Source organism: Chiloscyllium plagiosum, unplaced genomic scaffold (assembly GCF_037043375.1).
Source record: "Chiloscyllium plagiosum isolate Xiang-an unplaced genomic scaffold, Cpla_swu_hap1 HiC_scaffold_10, whole genome shotgun sequence".
Lineage (NCBI taxonomy): Eukaryota > Metazoa > Chordata > Chondrichthyes > Orectolobiformes > Hemiscylliidae > Chiloscyllium > Chiloscyllium plagiosum.
In genome coordinates, this window is record NW_028270148.1 from 85,838,958 (window position 1) to 85,860,293 (window position 21,336).

The window sequence follows — 21,336 nt, forward strand, 5'->3', positions numbered from 1 at the left end:
TCCTAAATCTCTGATTTGTTAAAGGCAAATGTTATTTGATGAACTTGATTTGTTTTTTGCTGATCTATTGGTGGGATAGGATGGGGGCAACATGGTTGATGCATCCTGTTCCTTAGGTCAAAATCCTGGAACTCCCTCCCTAACATCATTGAGAGTGTACCTATACCACATGGATTGTAGGAATTCAAGGAGGTGACACATCACTAGCTGCTCAAGGGCAAAGAGGTTTGGTCTTAAATTGTAATCCTTCCTTGCCTTGAGCTCTTGATATTTAGTTTGTTTGGTAAGGTAAGATGATGAGTATTAATGAGTCAAGTTACACCATCAACAAGATGATTAACAGCAATAACCCCCTTAATTGGCAAATTGCTGCCACCTAGTGAGAAACGTACCACATTTCTTGTGAAAAATGTAGGTGTCAGAGTCTGTTGCTCCTGATATAGAGATAGACCTCGCCACTCTTCTTGTCTGATTTGGCCACATATCTTGCCACAGCCTACGTCACTTAGACTCCTATACGATTCTGGCCCAAGTTTCCGGGCCATGATTCTTAGCTTCATTATAAGTACGAAATCAAGGAAGTTATTCTAAACCTGTAAAGAATGCTGGTTAAGCCTCAGCTAAGACATTAGAGCAAATTTTAAACCCCTAAAACTGATGGTTTGACTGGTCAATTTGCAGGACTTAGGATATGGGATAAATTGGCAACTTGTTCCCAGGAGGCAGCTTGACCATTTAAATATTATAACAAGGCTGGAACACCTCCCATTCCACTTCTTTTATCAGTCTATTATTGGCAGGTCAAGCCTTAGGGAACAAGCAACTAAAGTATAGGTAAGCATAACTGGCGGGAAGCAGTGAGAGTCCTTATAGCATTGCAGTGTAGTTCACTCTAGCAATCACATCCACCAGAAACTGCTTCCATGGAATTGAACTCTATTCCTCACTGATAGGTAATAGAATAACAGCCCCTGTATCCCGCCCTGTCCAGCCCTACATTACATCCTCACAATACTTAGACTAGCAGCTGCAGGCTCTTTACCTGGAACTGCGGTCTTCTCCAAACTGTTATCTATTCAACTAGAAGCAAATCCTGTAAACCAGGTTGACTTCTGGACTGGAGTCACATCAGAAACATTTCTGTTATAATAAAATTCTACAGCGTAGGGAAAACCTAGACTCCCTCCAAAAACTATCTCCCATCCAGAAAAACTGCATTAGTCAATACTGGGTACTACCCTTTTAGATAGCTCACCAAGTGCAGCAGAAGAAAATAGTGTTAAAGGAATGAGGGACCTCAGTTACATGGCGATCCCAGAGAAAACAGAATTTCTCTTTACAGTAGAGAAGTTTTCCTCCATAGAGGAAAATCGGGGCATAGGGTTAATCAGATAACACTACCAAAGGACTGTCACAAACAGCATTGACTTAATGGCCTCCTTTTGTGTTATATAATCATTTGATTCCAAGTTGTTCGGCTTTTAATGCAATGAATAGCTATACCTGAAATCTCTCAAACATGAAACTACTCATGAATACCATTTCTTGTTCTAATTCTACAAATTGTACAGTTTGAACTGGTATGTGCTGATTCCTGGAAACTGGATCTGTCTCAAGCATGTTTAAACCTGGGATTTACGCTTGGAACAGTAATCATGGGTTATGGAGCAGACAGGTATGCATACTGTCATCAACCAATCAAAACTTTGCAGTGTAATGCCGATTTTCTTATATTATTTAATCATACAATTAATTTACTTGTAGGTTTGGCAGAAAATCGAGCTTCCTGTTTGCAACATTTGTAACTTCAGCTCTGGGACTTGTAGTACCATTCTTACCGAATTACACTTGGTTTTTGATTTTCCGTACGTTGCAAGGCTTGTTCAGCAAAGGAAGTTGGGTGTGCGCATATGTCTTCAGTAAGAATTATACTTTTACCCACATGTTAATAACACAGTCAATGTCTTTTACAATAATAGCTACTGCAGTGCTGAACTTCCCTTTAGCACATAATCTGCCAATTAAATTAGCTAACATTGATGTTTACATAATTTCTGCCATATAAATCTTCAATATAGTATGTATCATTTTATGTATTATTGCGCCATTAAGTTAATGTAGTTATTAACAACTACATTCTTTGGCTAATATTTTTTCTGATGTGATGATATATATATTTACTAATATATTTCAGTAACTAAAAATGCGAAGTCCTCTTCAGTAATATCATTTAATAAATTGTAACACTAGGAGGACATTTGTTTAGCTGTAGTTATGAGAGACCATAAATAGGAACAGGAATAGATCGTTTGGCCTCTTGAGTCTGTTTTGCCTTCCAATAGGATCGTGGCTGATCCAATATTCCTCATGTCCACTTTCTTGCCCTTTCCCTTAGGTTCTCAATCAGTAGAGGAACCATCTATTTCAGCCCTAAATATACACATGGACTCTACCCCATTGCTGTTTGTGGTAAGGAGTTCCAAAGATTAGCAATCTTCTGAGAGAAGAAATTCCTCCTTATCTCAGTTATAAATTAGTGCAAATTTACTCTGAGACAATGCCGCCTGATCCAAATACTCCCATGAGGGGAAACATTCTCCCAGCATTTACCCTGTCAAGACCCTTAGGAATCCTGTATGTTTCAATGAAATCACCTTTCATTCTTCTAAGCTCAAGTGAGTAGAGCTACTACTTGTTTAGCTGTTGCTCATAAGACAACCCCACCATGCTAAAGGATCATCCGAGTGGACGCTCTCTGACTGCCTCCAATGAAATGATTTCTTGGCTTAAATAAGGGAACCAAAACTGCTCAAAGCATTCCAGATATGGTCTCACCAGCACTTTGTGCGGTTGCAGTAAGACTTTCCTACTCTTATACTCCAACATTCTTGAGAAAAGAGCCAACATTTCACTAGCCTTCCTGATTACTGGTTGCACCTTTGTGCTTTGTGTTTCATGCACAAATGCCCTCAAGACCTTTTGTGTTGTAGCATACTGCATTTTTCTCAATTAAATAATATTCTGTACTCAATTCTTCCAAATTAAACAACTTTGCATTTTCACTTCATTTGGAAATGTTTTGCCCATTTTCTTTACCTCCCAATATTTCTCTATAAACTGATTGTACTTCTCTCACAACTTACCTTTCCACCTAATTTTGAGTCATCTGCAAATTTGCTAATAACACATTCACTTCCTTCCAAATCATAGAATCATAGACATGACTGAAACAGACCCTTCAAGTCCAATTCATCCATGCTGACCAAATCATTTATGAAAAGCAGTGGACCCAACACCAATCTTTGCAGGTCACAGGCCTCCAGTCTGTAAAGCAGCCCTCCACCACCACCCTCTAACTTCTCCCTTCAAGCCAGTTCTGTATCTAAATGACTAGTTCTCCCTGTATTCCATGTGATCTAACCTCAGTAATATGTATTGTAAACAGTTGTGGTCCAAGTGCTGATCCCTATGGACCCACAGGTCGTAGGTCACCAACCTGAAAAAGAACCGTATGCCCCAAACGATGTTTCCTTCCCACTGAACCAATTGTCACACCAGACTTATTTTAAAAATGGTAAAATCATGTTCACATTAAACTAACATTCTGGAAATGTAATGATAATTGCCAATACAAAATAGATTCCAGTGTCTGGAATCAAAATACCATCTAAGTATCAGAAGACAGCATGCTTAAGCAAAGGCTGTAGAGTGTAATGGTTCTTGAGCAAAACCTGGATGTTAGAGCACACTAAGTAACATCAGAGAAATAGTCAGATGTTTCAGGCACTCTCTTTGTGATAAAACTGAGGTTGTGTTTCTCGTCCTTGCTCCTATCTAGACAGCTTTTCAATCAGAATATAGTTCCACAAATTAACATCTACATCGGTAAAATTGTTCAAAATGGCAGGTTTGGTATAGTTTTCTAACTTTCTGGAGTTTTTAGTCGGCAGAACAATGGAACCAGCTTGGTTTGGTTCCTTAGTGTAGGTAATAGAATATTAAATCATTGGTGCATTCTTTTTTACCACAAAGCATATCACTAATTTATGAGCTAACATTTTGTTTCAGTTACAGAGCTTGTTGGACTACAGTACAGAAGAACAGTGGGTATTCTATATCAAGTGTGTTTCAGCTCGGGGATGATGCTACTTGCAGCTGTTGCTTATTTTATACCAGACTGGAGAAATCTACAGCTGGCAACTACCATTCCAGGCTTTTTCTTCCTGACCTACTACTGGTAACATCTGTAAAGATTACCATTATCTGAGTTGAGTAAAGGTATTTCAAGCTTAACAATAAACTAGATGTATTCCATTTGCAGGTTGATCCCAGAGTCTCCCAGGTGGATGCTGTCTCAAAAGAAGAATACTGAAGCTGTGAATGTCATACAGCAAATGGCAAAAAGGAACGGGAAAAGCTTTTCAAAGAAAATTGAGGTGATTAACCTAGAGTCATAGAACTGTACAGCACGAAAACAGACCCTTCTGTCCAGCTCGTCCATGCCGACCAGACATATTAAATTAATCTTGTCTCATTATGCCAACATTTGGCCCATATCCCTCTAAACTCTTCATATTCATATACCCATCCAGATACCATTAAAATGTTGTAATTGTAGTAGTCTCCACCACTTCCTCAGGCACCTTGTTCCACAGACACACTACCCTCTGTGTGACAAAGCTGCCCTTTAGGTCCCCTATAAATCTTTTCTTTCTCACCTTAAACCTATGCCCTCTAGTTGTGGACTCTCCCACCCTGGGAAAAAGTCCTTGACTAATCACCCTATCCATGCTCCTCATGATTTTATAAATTTCTGTAAGATCTCCCCTCAGCCTCCAACACTCCAAGGAACATATCCCCAGTCTATTCAGCTTGTCCCTATAGCTCAAACCCTCCAATCCTGGCAACATTCTGAACCCTTTTGAGTTTTACAGCATCCTACCTACAGCAGGGAGACCAGAATTGCCCATGATATTCTAAAAATGGCCTAACAAATGTCCTGTACAGCTCCCGACTCCTATACTGAATGCACTGACCAGTAAAGGCAACCATACGTGAATATCTTGCCACAATTTGTTTAACATATAATAGACTTTTTAAAGATTTGTTTAGCTGGGTGTGTGGTTGGAGAAACTCAGCTTTAGCGATTAGAAATCTTTTGAGTTTTTTATTTATTCGTTTGTGGGATCTGGGTGTTGCTGGCTGGCCAACATTTATTGCCCGTCCCAAGTTGCCCTTGAGAAGGTGGTGGTGAGCAGCAGGGTGACCTACAATGCCATTAGGAAGGGAATTCCAGGATTTTGACCAAGCGACAGTGAAGGAACGATGACGTATTTCCAAGTCAGAATAACAAGTTGCTTGGAGGGGAACTTGAAAGTGGTGGCATTCCCATGTATCTGCTGCCCTTGTCCTTCTAATCTTAGTCTAACCGGCACCATCTCCTTGTTATGGCAGTGACTTGGAGCCAAAGAAGAATAATTATGGCTTCCAGGTTTTGTAATTAACCTGCTAATTTGAGCAAAAATCAAAAGAACAGCAGATGTTGTAAATCAGAAACAAAAACAGAAATTGCTGGAAAAACTCTGGAGATCTGGCAGCATCTGTGAAGACATATCAAAGTTAATGTTCAATGACCCTTCCTCGGAACACATGGCTCTGGAGCGGGTCCAGAGCAGTTCACAAGAATGAAAAGTTTAACATATGAGGAATGTTCGAGAACTCTGGGACTATACTTGATGGAGTTTAGGAGTGGGGGGTATCTGATTGAAATTTTCAAAACTGACATGGAGATGTTTCCAGTGGCAGGAGAGATGAGGACCCAAGGGCACAGCCTTACAGTAAAGAAAAGACCCTTAAAAATGGAGATAAGGAGAAACCTCTTCAGTCAGAGAGAGTGGTGAATCTGTGAAATTCATTGCCACGGGAGGCTGTGGAGGCCAGGTCATTGAGTACCTTTAAAACATAGATAGATAGGTTTTTGATTACCAAGGAGATCAAAGATTACGGGGAGAACGCAGGAAAATGGGGTTGAAAAATCTTTGCAGTCATGATTGAATAGTGAAACAGACTCGATAGGCTGAATGGCCTAATTTCTGCTCCTTTGTCTTGTGGTCTTTTGATCCATTTTCCCAATTCCTCGGGCTCCATAGTATTTGTTCCGATGAGACCAACTTCAACAAGAGCCTCCAAAGCTTCCACCTTCTTCCTCAATCGAGGATTTCCCAGCATCATTGTCGACAAGGCTCTCAACCGGGTCCAACCCATCTCCCGCACTTTGGCTCTCACTCTCTTCCCTTTCGTACCAGCAATAGGGTTTCCTTTGTCCTTACCTTCCATCCCACCAACATCCATATCCAGGAGATCATCAGCCATCATTTCCACCACCTCCAGTAAGATGCCACCACCAGACACATCTTCCATATTCCCCTTCCATCCTTAGTCTGCCTTTTGCAGGGACCTTCCCTCCAGGACATCTTGGTCCATTCTTCCTTCACTCCCAACAATACCCACAGCCTCACGGCACCTTCCTGTGCAACCACCGAAGGTGTAACACAGGCCAGTTCACCACCTCCCTCCCCACAATCCAAGATCCCAAACATACCTACCAGGTGAAGCAACGCTTTACCTGCACTTCTCACAAGCTAGTCTATCCTGCATTCACTGCTCACAATGTGGTGTCCTCAACATTGGGGAAATGAAGCGTAAACTGGGTGAACACTTTACAGAACACTGAAATTCTGCCCACAAATAAAACCCTGCGCCTCCAATTGCTTGCCACTTTAACACACCACCCTGTTCCCTGGCCAATATCTCTGTCTCAGGCTTGCTGCAGTGTTCCAACAAAGGTCTGCACAAACTGGAAGAAAAACACCTCTTTTTCCACTTGGCAACCTTGCAGCCCTCCGGACTCAAAATCAAGTTCAATAATTTTAGGGCCTGAACTCTCCCATGGCCTAGTCCCCTACCACACACACCAGGCCTTGTTATGACATAGTCTGTCATTACACACTACCTATTGTTAACCACTAACATTCTCCTTTAATAGCTATTCACTCTCCTCACCAGATTGTTATCCACTCCTTTGTCTTTCCAACTGTTCTTCTCTCTCCTTAGGCTCTATCCCCATCTATTGTTTACTTCCTACCCCCTCCTCCACCCTGTCTTCTGCAAAAAAATAATGTTTTCCTAGCTACCATTGGTTTTGATGAAGTGTCACTGGACTCAAAATTTTAACTCTGGCTTCTCTTGATAGATGCTGCCAGACCTGCTCAGCTTTTCCAGTAACTTTGGTCTTTACTGCTAATTTGACTGTCTAGTCAAGTCTTCTTAGACCAGTCTAGTTCAGCTTTTGGATATCAGAGCATCTGAAAGGTTTCACATGGTTTGGAATGACCTCCAAAAGATAAATTTCCATTGAAGCTCCTCAACCCCAGTAAAATCCATTTTCCCATTGATCCCAAGGAGATGGTTGTCACTTGTTGATAATTAGTTGTTTGGCAAGGGTAAATGTAAACATCTGACCTGCAGTCTTCTTCTTGACCTCTCCGCCTCCATCCTACTCCGACCTATCACCCTCACCTTGACCTCTTTCCACCTATCACATTTCCAACACCCCTCCTCCAAGTCCCTCCTCCCTACCTTTTATCTTCTCCTGCTGAACACTCTCTGCTCATTCCTGAAGAAGGGCCTGTGCCCGAAACGTCGAATCTCCTGTTCCCTGGATGCTGCCTGACCTGCTGTGCTGTTCCAGCAATAAAGTTTCAACTTTGATCTCCAGCATCTGCAGACCTCACTTTCTCCCCTAAATGTAAACATTTACCAAGTACATAGCAAGTATCAGAAGCTTCACATGAGATGCCTGGTAAGCAGCCTAATTCATGACAAAATGTGAGAGAGTGAATTAACATGGAGAAGACTTGTAGTATTGACACTCACCAATTCTTCTGCTTTTTAAAAAATGTCATTTCTTGTATGATTGAAAATTTCACCAGCAGTTTGAATGAGAAACCACTTCGGCTATACATTATTACAGAGAAACATCATTATTCATCAGACATACATTGAAAATCTCTGGCACAAAGGAAGTAACTTGGCTCGTTGTTTCTTTGCCACTTATAAAAGAGCTATCCAGTCCAATCGCAGTTGCCAGCTGTTGGCCCATCATTCTGTAGCTTGTACCAATGCAAGTGCATATGCAAGTACTTTGAAATGTGACAAAAATTTCTGCCACTACCAATCTTTTTAAGCAATGAGCTCAAGACTCTAATCACCCTCTAGGTGGAATTACTTTTCCTTTCCCTGATGGAACCAAAATGTTTTCAAAGTACGACACAATGTCTCTTGAGCACTTTGAAGGCTAATGGATTTGAAATTGTTAAAAGGCAAATTTTTAACACTGTTTTAGAGGTAACATCAACTGTTTTTAAAATTTGTGTTATATTGACTAACAAATCCAATTTTGTCTTCTTGGGTCAGTATGAGAGTCTGGCATAGTCAGAACAGCCCCAGTCCATAAGACATAGGAGTGGAAATAAGGCCATTTGGCCCATCGAGTCCACTCCGCCATTCAATCATGGCTGATGGGCATTTCAACTCCACTTACCCTCATTCTCCCCGTAGCCCTTAATTCCTTGTGACATCAAGAATTTATCGTCCCAGCCTCAACTGCACTCTGCGGCAATGAATTCCACAGGCCCACCACTCTCTGGCTGAAGAAATGTCTCCGCATTTCTGTTCTGAATTTACCCCCTCTAATTCTAAGGTTATGTCCACGGGTCCTAGTCTCCTCGCCTAACGGAAACAATTTCCTAGCGTCCACCCTTTCCAAGCCATGTATTATCTTGTAGGTTTCTATTAGATCTCCCCTTAATCTTCTAAACTCCAATGAATACAATCCCAGGATCCTCAGCCGTTACTCGTATGTTAGACCTACCATTCCAGGGATCATCTGTGTGAATCTCCGCTGGACACGCTCCAGTGCCAGTATGTCCTTCCTGAGGTGTGGGGACCAAAACTGGACACAGTACTCCAAATGGGGCCTAACCAGAGCTTTAAAAAGTCTCAGTAGCACAACGGTGCTTTTATATTCCAACCCTCTTGAGTCACATTGCTTTCTGTTAGTTCGCTTTCATTCATTGAAGATTTGTATATTGAGGCATGACTTTCTTATTCCTATAGATAGTTGAAGAGCACAGTGAGGACTTTAATCGTCCTTCCTTTGTAGAGCTGGTACGGACTCCTCAGATGAGGAAACACACCTTTATCTTGACGTTTAACTGGTGAGATTTTTTTTCTATAAATGTTTGATTTTAGGAGACTCCCTAGAGAAAATAAACTGTTTTATAAAATACATGCATTATATAGAAAACAGAGTGAAGGACCAATATTAAGAAAAGTATTTGATTAAAAAACCTTGTTCATTTAGCCTGTTCTCTCCACACCTAATTACATTATACCCATCATTGAAGCTTCACAGCTTATTTAAGCTGAACGTTTGAATTGCAGTTTAGATATAAAAGCAGTCTTTTTTTTGTTAAAAGGGTTTTGTTAGAGTAGATAGGAATAAATTGCATCTGACATCAGATGTATCAGGGCAGATTATAGGACAGATTTAACAGTAGAGGCCAAGAATAGTGGAAATAAAGAATATTTTTTATCCAGCAAGTTATGAGGCTCTGTGTTGACCAAAGTAAAATGAATTAACTTTCTTAAACGGGTGAAATTTTCAGGGCTATAGGGAAAATGCAGAAGATTGGGAACCACGTGATAGCTCTTTGAGGTCTGGCACCAACATGATGTTTTACATGGCCTCCTCTCATACTGTAAAGTTCCATGTCTCTTCCAATATTTAACCTTAATTGCATAAATTATTCTAAAGAATGGAAAAATATGGACCCGCAGCAGATATGCAAAGCAGGGAGGATGATAAAAATGTTGGGCTTGTAGAAAATCAAGCAATGACATCATAGGAAAGTCACAAGTTGTTTTCGGAATTCTGTGCAAATGCTGACATTGAGAAAATATTTCTTTCAAACAATAAATAATTATAAGCGAAATAATTCTATCAGAGAATCTAACAGAATAGTAGTAAGATATGAGTGATTTAATTATTTACATCATCCTAAAGCAGTAAATGCATTGGATTCCAGGCTTTAAGTAGTACAGAAAGTGGTAGTTAAAAGAGAAATTCGTTATGTAATAATTCATCACATAATTACTTAAGATTAATTAATGATGGCAGGGATGGTGATGTGCTATGACTACAGAAGCTCATGGGCACCAGTATGAAGGCTAGCACATCAGAAATAAGCGTTTGCTGTTTGAGCAGCTAAGTTCAGAGTTAGAATTAAATCCTCACTGGCTTAGTGCCTGATTCTGCTGTGCTGCATTGTGCAGAAGGTTCCTCCTGCTCAATGTTCTGATTTTTCTCCTTGGAAGACTGCTCCTGCTGTCTTAACCTATAATCTTCTATCACACCTCCTCTTTGCCTACTCCAGTTGGGCAGGGGACAACATGCTAGGATTATTTTGCACTCTTTGTCCAACTGTATCATGAGACCCCTCCTTCCTCAAGATCAATTGAAGTAGGCCACTATTGGAATATTGTGTGCAATTCTGGTCTCCTTCCTATCGGAAAGATGTTGTGAAACTTGAAAGGGTTCAGAAAAGATTTACAAGGATGTTGCCAGGGTTGGAGGATTTGAGCTATAGGGAGAGGCTGAACAGGCTGGGGCTGTTTTCCCTGGAGCTAAGGGGTGACCTTATAGAGGTTTACAAAATGATGAGGGGCATGGATAGGGTAAATAGACAAAATATTTTCCCTGGGGTCAGGGAGTCCAGAACTAGAGGGCATAGGTTTAGGGTGAGAGGGGAAAGATATAAAAGAGACCTACGGGGCAACTTTTTCACACAAAAGATGGTACGTGTATGGAATGAGCTGCCAGAGGAAGTGGTGGAGGCTGGTACAACTGCAACATTTAAGAAGCATTTGGATGGCTATATGAATAGGAAGGGTTTGAAGGGACATGGGCCGGCTGCTGGCAGGTGGGACTAGATTGGGTTGGGATATCTGGTCGGCATGGACGGGTTGGACTGAAGGGTCTGTTTCCTTCTGTACATCTCTATGACTATGACTCTACTAAACCCCATCTTCACCAAGCCCCTTCGAACTTCCCTTAGTGACCCTTGACCTTCTCTCAGCCATGGTCACATTCCCTCTGATGCTTCTCAGCTTTCCCTCGCCTTTCCAAAATTCTGAACAGTGATGGTCAGTTCCACTTCGAGGTCCACTTTGATTACCTTCCACTTTGAGGTCTGACTCACCCACTTATCTCGAAACAGGTGGGAAAATGAAGGGCCATGGATCCCATGTGCCTCCCCAATTAATCGCATGTAACATTTAATTATTGGAAGTTGTGGTTTAATAACTCATCACTGCATTCAAAACCATTACAAATTAGCTCCCCATAATGCCATTGTTATTGCCATTGCACCTTTTTTTCCTGCTGCCAGGATAACTTAATGCTTCCATCCTGTTGATGGGGACTTAACATTCAGTCCCATGCTTTTTGATGGATGACCCACCTCTTTCCCTGCTTCTGTGGATTTCTTCCTCAATGCTGCCCTGTGTCTGGCTTTGCCTCATCACATGTTGGAGTAGATTAATGTTGCAAAGGAAATCAGTCAGGATAGGCTTAAAAATCACAATTTGGGATCTAAAGACTGGGTATTATCAACAGGTTTGAGTGTTCACAGTAATCCTGTATCCCGAGCCACAACTAACATTACCTGGTACTTTAGAACATTGTAGTTCGCAAGAATTGTGGAGAAATCATCATAACTGTTGCTGTATTACACAAGTGCTTCATTGTCTGGAAGGAGATTTGGAACATCCTAAGGTCATGAAAGGCAGTATATAAATGTAAAACTTTCTTTCTTATTGAGAAGCTTTTGTTCTATTGAAAAAGTTTGAAGTGATGTGATTATTTATTTTTTAAAAATTAGATTAGATTAGATTACATTAGATTAGATTAGATTACATGACAGTGTGGAAACAGGCCCTTCGGCCCAACAAGTCCACACCGACCCGCCGAAGCGCAACCCACCCATACCCCTACATTTACCCCTTACCTAACACTACGGGCAATTTAGCGTGGCCAATTCACCTGACCTGCACATCTTTGGACTGTGGGAGGAAACCGGAGCACCCGGAAGAAACTCACACAGACACGGGGAGAACGTGCAAACTCCACACAGTCAGTCGCCTGAGACGGGAATTGAACCTGGGTCTCAGGCGCTGTGAGGCAGCAGTGCTAACCACTGTGCCACCATGCCGCACATGGTGGGAAAGGATGCTTTTTGGGCAGGTGGGTGATTTCAACTAGGTAGGAATGAATGAACGAGGAGGCATCAGTGTAAATAAAAAAAAAAAGAGATTAGCTGCCAGAGTCCTTACGCAGAGTCACTGACATCGAAATATAATGAAATAAATTTGGATTTATCACAGTCCTTCAAAGAGGAAACTGCATTTTCTGAGAGTCAAGATTATCTCTAGTTATCTAAGGAGATCAGGGACAGTTGTACTTTTGTGGATAGTACAGTGGGAAGTCCTTTGTTGTGTGGCCTTATGCCTACACTACGAGCTTCCAATTTTAATTTATCTGGCAGGTTTACCATGCACCCTGAAGTAGTAATTGCTGAAGGGTCTTGTATGGATGTAACTGCAGGAATAAATGGGGAAGACAGACTGTATTTTCTTCTTCATCATTAGCTTCAGGCTTTGGTGATGGTGTTATTTCTCGGAGAAGAGAATTATGTTTGTTCATATGTAATCCTTTAGAGAATAGCACATCTTTTAGAAGTGACATATTTTCATATAATGAATACATTGTTCAAATAAATCTGGACAGTTAGGTTTTTGCTGATGTGCTGCTTTGGTGCTACAGCTGTGATAAGATACTGTAGCATTGGATTGTTTTGGATCGTGCATTGAATGTGTCACATTTTGTATAGTTTTCAGATGAGAGGTTTGTGTCCTCTGGTTAAATGTTTTATTGTGTTTTATGTAGTTAACATTTTGGATTAAATGTACCTTTACTGTATAATGCTTATTGAACAATTCCCTAGACTCTGTATTCACTTCCATTTGGACTGTTTGTTCTATAACTAGATCCTCTTTTGTTTGAAGAAGTTTAATAATTGCTTTTTCTGAGACCAATTAGTATTCTGTTGCAAATAATCTCTTATTGTACATTTCTATAGGTTAATAGTTCAGATAGTAGTTGCATCATTAATGAAACCATTTACAAATTTACCAGAGAGCTAGTATCTGCTATTGAAGCATGATTTTGCCATTGTCTTATTTGTTCTTGATTTGGATAATGATTGATAGGATTTTGGTCGCTTGGTATGACACTCATTTTGTTATCGAGTAGTTTCAATTGTTTAAAGTTGTTTAATTTATGTTGTAAGGATGCTTATTGTTATCATGTTAAAATGGAAATCTTTTGAAGATTATGTTGCTTTAAATGGTGCTTCATGTAAAGTTTGCTTTTCCTTTCCAGTATGATGTCTTTATAGAGATGAATAAAATATTTCTTTCCAAATTGCTGAAGGATTTCCAAAAGATCTGTGGGTAGAAATTCCGTCTCTCAAAAAAAAAAGCTTCAGTCAATAAGATTTAATGAACTCCTGACAGTCTCAAAGATGGCTGCCATTGATAATGTTTGTGCAAATCTTTCCCCATCTGAGGTATTTTCATGCTGAACTTGATACAATGCGAACAGATCCACACTTCTTTGCTTTGTCTCCAATGCCATTTTTCTAACAATTAAACTTAACAATACTTCTTAGCTACTGAATAATATTTGTGTTACTCACCCAAATTGTTGAAATATTAATGGATTTAACTAATAAACCTTTAGGTCTCTGAAACTTCTGATTCTAGGAAAAAGTACTAATACAGTTTTTTTCCCCCAATCAATGTCTCTTCAACCTGTCTCTGAATAATTTTCTTAACTTGTTCACTGTCAAATCTGCCATTGAGGAAATAATCTAAAAGCTGCTAAACACTGACAGGTATGTTAATTCTTCCTCTCAGCCTAATTTTTCAGGGTTTTTTTTAATACCCTCTAAGAGATTTAATCTGCTTTACAAGTCCTATAGTTAGCCGCTTTTAATGGGTGCTTGATCTGAATTTCTCTCCTTGGTTGCTGGGTTTTTTTTTTAAAAAACTTATCTCATTGATTTTTCTTTTCCCTTGTTCCCCCTACTGCTAACTTTTAAAAATATCCTTACAAGTGTCTTTGGTGGCTTCTCTGTAGGAACTTTGTTTTTAATTCATAGCTTCTATTCAGTTTGATAGCTGATTTCTCACTGGTCTTAAAAGTGTTGTTTTGGAAAAGTAGTTTTGTTTTTAGTTCTTTGCTTCTCCATTGATTTTAGTCTGATTCTTGATCTACACTAATGTCATGATTTTCAAAATAGTGGATCCCACTGCTGCCATCTACTTTTATCATGTGGTTTTCTGTCCACTAAGAGCTGGGTTTGAGACAGACTGATGGAGGTAAAGGCAAGGTCAAGAACTGTCTTCAGGCTTAGTCGTCTTTGTTTATCGCATGCATGGTAATCTGAAACTTATCAGGCTCTAATCTTACCTTTACATTGTTAAGAGACTATTCCTTGGACATTATCAATCTTCTATCTTTAACCTATCTAACTAAGTCCACCCTGGTTGCATCCAGTGGGCATAAAAAGCACAATCTCATCACAAGATTGCACCAGGGTCCTAGCTACCAAATAAAGCTATTGGACTATTACCTGGTGCTGTTTGATTTTAATTAATTAACATTAGTCCAAAAATGGCTAGGTCTATACCTCATGGTAGACTGGTTAGCAAGGTTAGATCATATGAAATACCGTGAGAACTAACTATTTGGATACAGAACTGGCTCGAAGGTAAAAGAAAAGGATGGGAGTGGATGGTTGTTTTTTCGGACTGGAGGCCTGTGCCACAAGGATCGGTGCTGGGATCATTGCTTTTCATGATGGATATAAATTATTTGGATGTGAACATAGGACGTATGGTTAGGAAGTTTGCAGATGACACCAAAATTAGAGGTGCAGTAGACAGAGTACAACAGGATCTTAATCAAATGAACCAATGGGCTGAGGAGTGGCAGATGGAGTTTAATTTAGATAAATATAAGGTGTTGCATTTTGGAAAGGCAAATCAAGGCAGGACTTATACACTTAATGGCAAGACCCTGAGAAGTGTTGCTGAACAGAGAGACCTTGGAGTGCAGGTTCATAGTTCCTTGAAAATGGAATCGCAGGTAGATGGATATTGAAGAAGGGTTTGGTACATTTGCCTTTATTGGTCAGTCCATAGAGTATAGGAGTTGGGAGTTCACGTTCTGGTTGTACAGGGCATTGGTTAGGGCTTTTGGAATACTGCAAGAAATTCTGGTCTCCCTGCTTTAGGAAGGTTGTTGTGAAATTTGGAAGAGCTCAGAAAACATTTACAAGGATGTTGCCAGTGTAGGAGGGTTTGAGCTAGAGGGAGAGGTTGAATAGATTGGGGCCATTTTCCCTGGAGCATCAGAGGCTGAGGGGTGAACTTATAGAAGTTCATAACATCATGAAGGGCAATGGATAGGGTAAATAAATATGGTCTTTTCCCTGCGGTAGAGGAGTCCAACATTAGAGGGCATTGCCCTAAGGTGAAAGGGGAATGATTTAAAAGGAATCTAAAGGGCAACTTTTTCATGTAGAAGGTGGTGCATGTATGGAATGAGCTGCCAGAGGAAGTGGTGGAGACTGGAACAATTACAGAATTTAAAAGGCATCTGGATTGGTATATCAATAGGAAGGGTGTGGAGGGATATGGGCCAAATGTTGGCAAATGGGACTAGATTTATTTAGGATATAGGTCAGCATGGACGAGTTGGACTGAAGGGTCTGTTTCCTTGCTGTACATCTCTATGACATTATGGTTCGCAGGTGTAGATACCATGTCTAAATGATTCACTCACTCATTCAATGGACCAGATTAACCTTTTCTGCACTCCCTCATGACTGTTTTTGCCAAGACTGGGGCTTTAAGCTCATTTTTAAGATAGCAGTGTCAAAGAATTGGCAGTCTTTTATTCAGCCTTATTGAATGGAACTACACTCTGGAGGGTGGAGATATTGTGCTCTGTGAACCTGTAGTTAAAAAATAGCTGAAAGCATTCATTGGCTGCTCTCATTCATTCTATCATGTTATTCTACAAATGGAGAAAGGGTGTGAAATAGTCTACATTCTGTATATTCTTTTGAAATTCAATCACTAACCATTTTATCCTGTTTCACTCTGATAGAATAATCAATTGTATGCATTTAATTTAATTATTTCTCACTATGTAATCATTACATTTATAAACAGTGTAATGTAGCCTTTACAAAATCACTGCCTAAATACCTAGTTCTAAGAATTGCAGAATTACACACAAAAACCTTGTTAATGGGGCAATGTCTGAGTGTCCTTTACCTGCTGATGATTTCCATTGACATCTGCTGGGTAAATTCCAGCTTGAATATGGATGGTTCCTGTTGAGGTTTATCCAATTTGATTGCCTGAACACACACTGTGCAGTAGAAAGGAAACGTTCATATTTTCATGTATCACAATGATCTGTGATACTGTGATACAATAATCTTTGCAATGACATATAGCCTGTTATCTTAAGAATGGCACACTGTCATCTGGAATTATCTTGATTCTGTTAAGTTGCCACTGGAGTAATATGCACGCAACTTCATTACAGGTTTGCTATTACCTTGGTATACCAAGGGCTTATCATGCGTTTGGGAACTCTGGGAGGAAATATTTACCTTGACTTCTTCATTTCGGGAGCAGTAGAAATCCCAGCAGCAATTCTCATCCTTTCAACCATTGAGCGGATTGGACGGCGCCTTCCCTTTGCGGCAGGTGGTCTGTTGTCAGGGAGCACTTGTCTAATAGCTGCATTCATACCTGAAAGTAAGTACTATGGTTAGCACTGGGATTCTGATACAGACCCAGCCCAACAAACTGGATTAGGTGTCTGCTATGCCAATGGAATAAAATCTTAGAGCACAGAACAAAGGAATTGAACCCATAATCTCCATTCCAGACCTCCATAAAAACTTCTCATTTGTTCCAATACTCCAATTTTTCCTTATTGCCCTTTTTTAAAATTTTCAAATACTTATCCAACTTCCTTTTGAATATTGCTATTGAATCTGCTTCTACCACCTTTTTCAGTCAGTGCATTTCAGTTCATTGAATATATTCAAGGGTGATTTAGACAGAGTTTGATGATTGATTGAGTAAAGTATGGGGTCAGGCAAAAATAGTTGAGTTAAGATCACAATCAGATCAACTGTGTGATTTTATCACATGGCAGAGAAGGCTTGATGGCCAAATGATTTTATGACCTTAAATTGTAAAAATTCACTATAGAAAAATATTCCTAATCTCTTCCCTGATTAATTTCTCAATTATCTTAGTTCCTGTGCCCTCTGGCTACTGACTGCCCTTCTGATAGAAACAGATCTTTCCCATCCACTATATCAAAATCCTTCATCATTTCAAATACTTCTATTAAATCCCACCCTAAATTGCTCTATCCTAACTTCTCCAATTTCCCCATATGACTGAAGGTACTCATCTCTGGTTACAATCTGGTGAAGTAACTGACATGTACATGAAACGTACTTGGTTCCAGTAAAGTGAGAAAATGCACTAATGCATTATATCTCAGAGCATCAACATTGAAGGTCATAGGAGACACATTCTCTCTCAGCTGGAAGGTTCATTTCCAGACGTTTTGTTACCCTACTAGGTAACATCTTCAGTGGGCCTCAGGCAAAGCAATGCTGAAAATTCCTGCTTTCTATTTATATTTTGGTTTCTTTGGGTTGATTATATCATTTCCTGTGGTGAAGTCACTTCCTGTTCCTTTTCTCATGTGGTGGTAGATGGGGTTTAACTCGATGTGTTTGTTGATAGAGTTCTGGTTGGAATGCCATGCTTCTAGGAATTCTCATGCATTTCTTTGTTTGGCTTATCCTAAAATGGATGTGTTGTCCCAGTCGAAGTAGTGTCCTTCCTCTTCCGTATGTGAGGATACTAGTGAGAGAGGGTCATGTCTTTTTGTGGCTAGTTTTCTGCCTGTTTGTCCAAAATAGTGTTTGTTACGGTGTCCTTGCATGGTGTTTTGTAAATGACATTAGTTTTGCTTGTTTTCTGTATAGGGTCTTTCAAGTTCATTAGCTGCTGTTTTAGTTTGTTGGTGGGTTTGTGGGCTACTGTGATGCCAAGGAGTCTGAGTAGTCTGGCAGTCATTTCTGAGATGTCTTTGATGTAGGGGAGAGTGGCGAGGGTTTCTGGACGTGGTTTGTCTGCTTGTTTGGATTTGTTGCTGAGAAATCAGTGGACTGTGTTCATTGGGTACCCATTCTTTTTGACTACATAGTATAGGTGATTCTTCTCTGCTGTGTGTAGTTCCTCTGTACTGCAGTGTGTGTTGGTTTGTTGAAATAATGTTCTGATGCAGCTTCGTTTGTGGATGTTGGGATGATTGCTTCTGTAGTTCAATATTTGGCCTGTATGTGTTGTTTTCCTGTAGATGTTGGTTTGAAGTTCCCCATTGGCTGTTTGCTCCACTGCGACATCTAGGAATGGCAGTTTGTTGTTGTTTTCCTCCTCTTTAGTGAATTTTATGCTAGTAAGGATATTATTGATGGTCTTGAAGGTTTCTCTAATTTGTTTCGTTTAGTGATGACAAAGGTGTCATCCACATAGCGGACCCAGAATTTGAGTTGGATGGTTGACAGAGCTGTTTGCACAAGACTCTGCATTACTGCCTCTGCTAAGAACCCTGATATTGGAGATCCCATGGGTGTTCCGTTGGTTTGTCTGTAGGTTTTTGGTGTTGTAGGTGAAGTGGGTGGTAAGGCATAGGTCCACTAGCTTGATAATATTCTCCTTGTTGATGAAGTTAGTGGTATTTGGTGTCTGTGTCTTTGGATCTTCTAATAGTTCAAAGTTTGTACGAAGATTTGTAGCTCGGGTGCTCGTTGTTGTGGTTCTGTTCGCCGAGCTGGAAGTTTTTGTTGCAAACGTTTCGTCCCCTGGCTAGGCGACATCATCAATGCTTGGGAGCCTCCTGCGAAGTGCTTCTTTGATGTTTCCTCCGGTGTTTATAGTGGTCTGTCCCTGCCGCTTCCGGTTGTCAGTTTCAGCTGTCCGCTGTAGTGGTTGGTATATTGGATCCAGGTCGATGTGTTTGTTGATGGAGTTTGTGGATGAATGCCATGCCTCTAGGAATTCCCTGGCTGTTCTCTGTCTGGCTTGCCCTATGATAGTAGTGTTGTCCCAGTCGAATTCATGTTGCTTGTTGTCTGCGTGTGTGGCTACTAAGGATAGCTGGTCGTGTCGTTTCGTGGCTAGTTGATGTTCATGTATGCGGATTGTTAGCTGTCTTCCTGTTTGTCCTATATAGTGTTTAGTGCAGTCCTTGCATGGTATTTTGTACACTACATTCGTCTTGCTCATGTTGGGTATCAACTAGCCACGAAACGACACGACCAGCTATCCTTAGTAGCCACACACGCAGACAACAAGCAACATGAATTTGACTGGGACAACACTACTAACATAGGGCAAGCCAGACAGAGAACAGCCAGGGAATTCCTAGAGGCATGGCATTCATCCACAAACTCCATTAACAAACACATCGACCTGGACCCGATATACCAACCACTACAGCGGACAGCTGAAACTGACAACCGGAAGCGGCAGGGACAGACCACTATAAACACCGGAGGAAACATCAAAGAAGCGCTTCGCAGGAGGCTCCCAAGCACTGATGATGTCGCCTAGCCAGGGGACGAAACGTTTGCAACAAAAACTTCCAGCTCTTCTAATAGTGTTATCAGTATTTCCTTGGCCAGGTTAATGTTGATTGAAGTAAACAGGGCTGTTACATCAAAGGAGACCATTATTTCCTCCTCTTCTATCTCAGTGTCTTCGATGGTCTTCAGGAATTCTTGGGTGGAGTGGCATAAGTCTAAGTGTTTTAACTCCTTGGCCAATCTGTAAGTTGGTGTTCCAGGTAGCGAGACTATGGGTCTGAAGGGGGATCCTGGTTTGAGAGTTTTGGGTAATCTTTGGAAGTGTGTTAGATCCGTCTGGTTTCAGTTTTTGAAAGTCGGTCTTATTTATTTCTCCAGATTTCTGAGTCAGGCTGTGATTCAGTTCTCTAGTTGTGGGGTTGGGTCTATCACCACTTGTTGGTAAGTGTTTAAGTGTTGGTATCTGTAAGTAGTGCGTTTGCTTTTTCAGTGTAGTCTCTTCAATTTAGAATGACTGTCAAGCATCCTTTGTCTACAGATAGGATAACAATGTTTTTATCTTTTTAAAGTCTTTCCAGTCCTTTCCTTTCTTGTATATTGAGTGTGTTTCCTTCCTTTTTTCTGCTTAATGTTCGTGCGACTACCTGTCTGATGGTTTGCTGGGTTTCTTCTGTGAGTTGGTTGTCTTTTAGTGTTGTTTCTAATGCTGCTAAGAAATTGTCCACATCCTGGCAGTTGTAATTTAATCCTTTAATAAGCTGGCGTTTTCAATGTCTGTTAAGGGTCGATTAGATAAGTTTTTTAACATGCTTCTGTGTTGTCATTGTTGTTACTTTGTGCGAGTTTGTCTAGTTTTTCCTGCGGGTCTAGTTTTTTTCATTTTCTGTGTTTGTTGCTGACAGACCCAATGAACACAGTCTGCCATTTCTCAGCGACAAACCAGAACTCTAACAACAAACACATCGAGTTAAAACCCATCTATCACCCCATGAGAAAAGGAACAGGAAGTTACTTCACCACAGGAAATAACATCACCACAGGAAATGACATCAGCAACCCAAAGAAACCCAAGCATATAAATAGAAAGCAGGAATTTTCAACATTCCTTCGCCTGAGGCCCACTGAAGATGTTACTTAGTAGGGTAACGAAACATCTGGAAATGAACCTTACAGCTCAGCGAGCAAATATACATCCAAAACCTGAACCTGAGCTACAAGTCTTCTCAAAATTCGCTAACATTTTCTCAGTGACTAATTCTTGTTACGCAATTGCGATAATGGACTGTTTATTTTGTCCAGATTACTGTTTAAAAAAAAACTCAGGGCCCTTTTTTGAAGTCAGTAATTGATCCTTTTTGTGTCACAAAATAATTGGCATCCTATTCCTGCCCTGTTAAAAGCTGTTCACCTGTCAATTGAGCTCTACTTTCTGTTTTTGCCAACTGACATGGAAATTGGT

The 21,336-nt window shown here is 40.4% G+C and overlaps 1 protein-coding gene across 2 annotated transcripts in view; it reads left to right on the forward strand.

The window, feature by feature from the left end:
• The window catches only part of slc22a2 (solute carrier family 22 member 2), a 52,290-nt gene that overhangs the window by 14,610 nt on the left and 16,344 nt on the right, over positions 1-21,336 (forward strand). The window contains exons 2-7 of one of the 2 annotated variants that reach the window (XM_043696290.2): positions 1,572-1,675; positions 1,765-1,919; positions 4,069-4,237; positions 4,322-4,436; positions 9,178-9,278; positions 16,805-17,019. In XM_043696290.2, coding sequence (XP_043552225.2) covers positions 1,572-1,675; positions 1,765-1,919; positions 4,069-4,237; positions 4,322-4,436; positions 9,178-9,278; positions 16,805-17,019 — 859 coding nt within the window. The remainder of the gene's footprint in view (positions 1-1,571; positions 1,676-1,764; positions 1,920-4,068; positions 4,238-4,321; positions 4,437-9,177; positions 9,279-16,804; positions 17,020-21,336) is intronic. The other variant, XM_043696293.2, reaches the window with a different exon arrangement.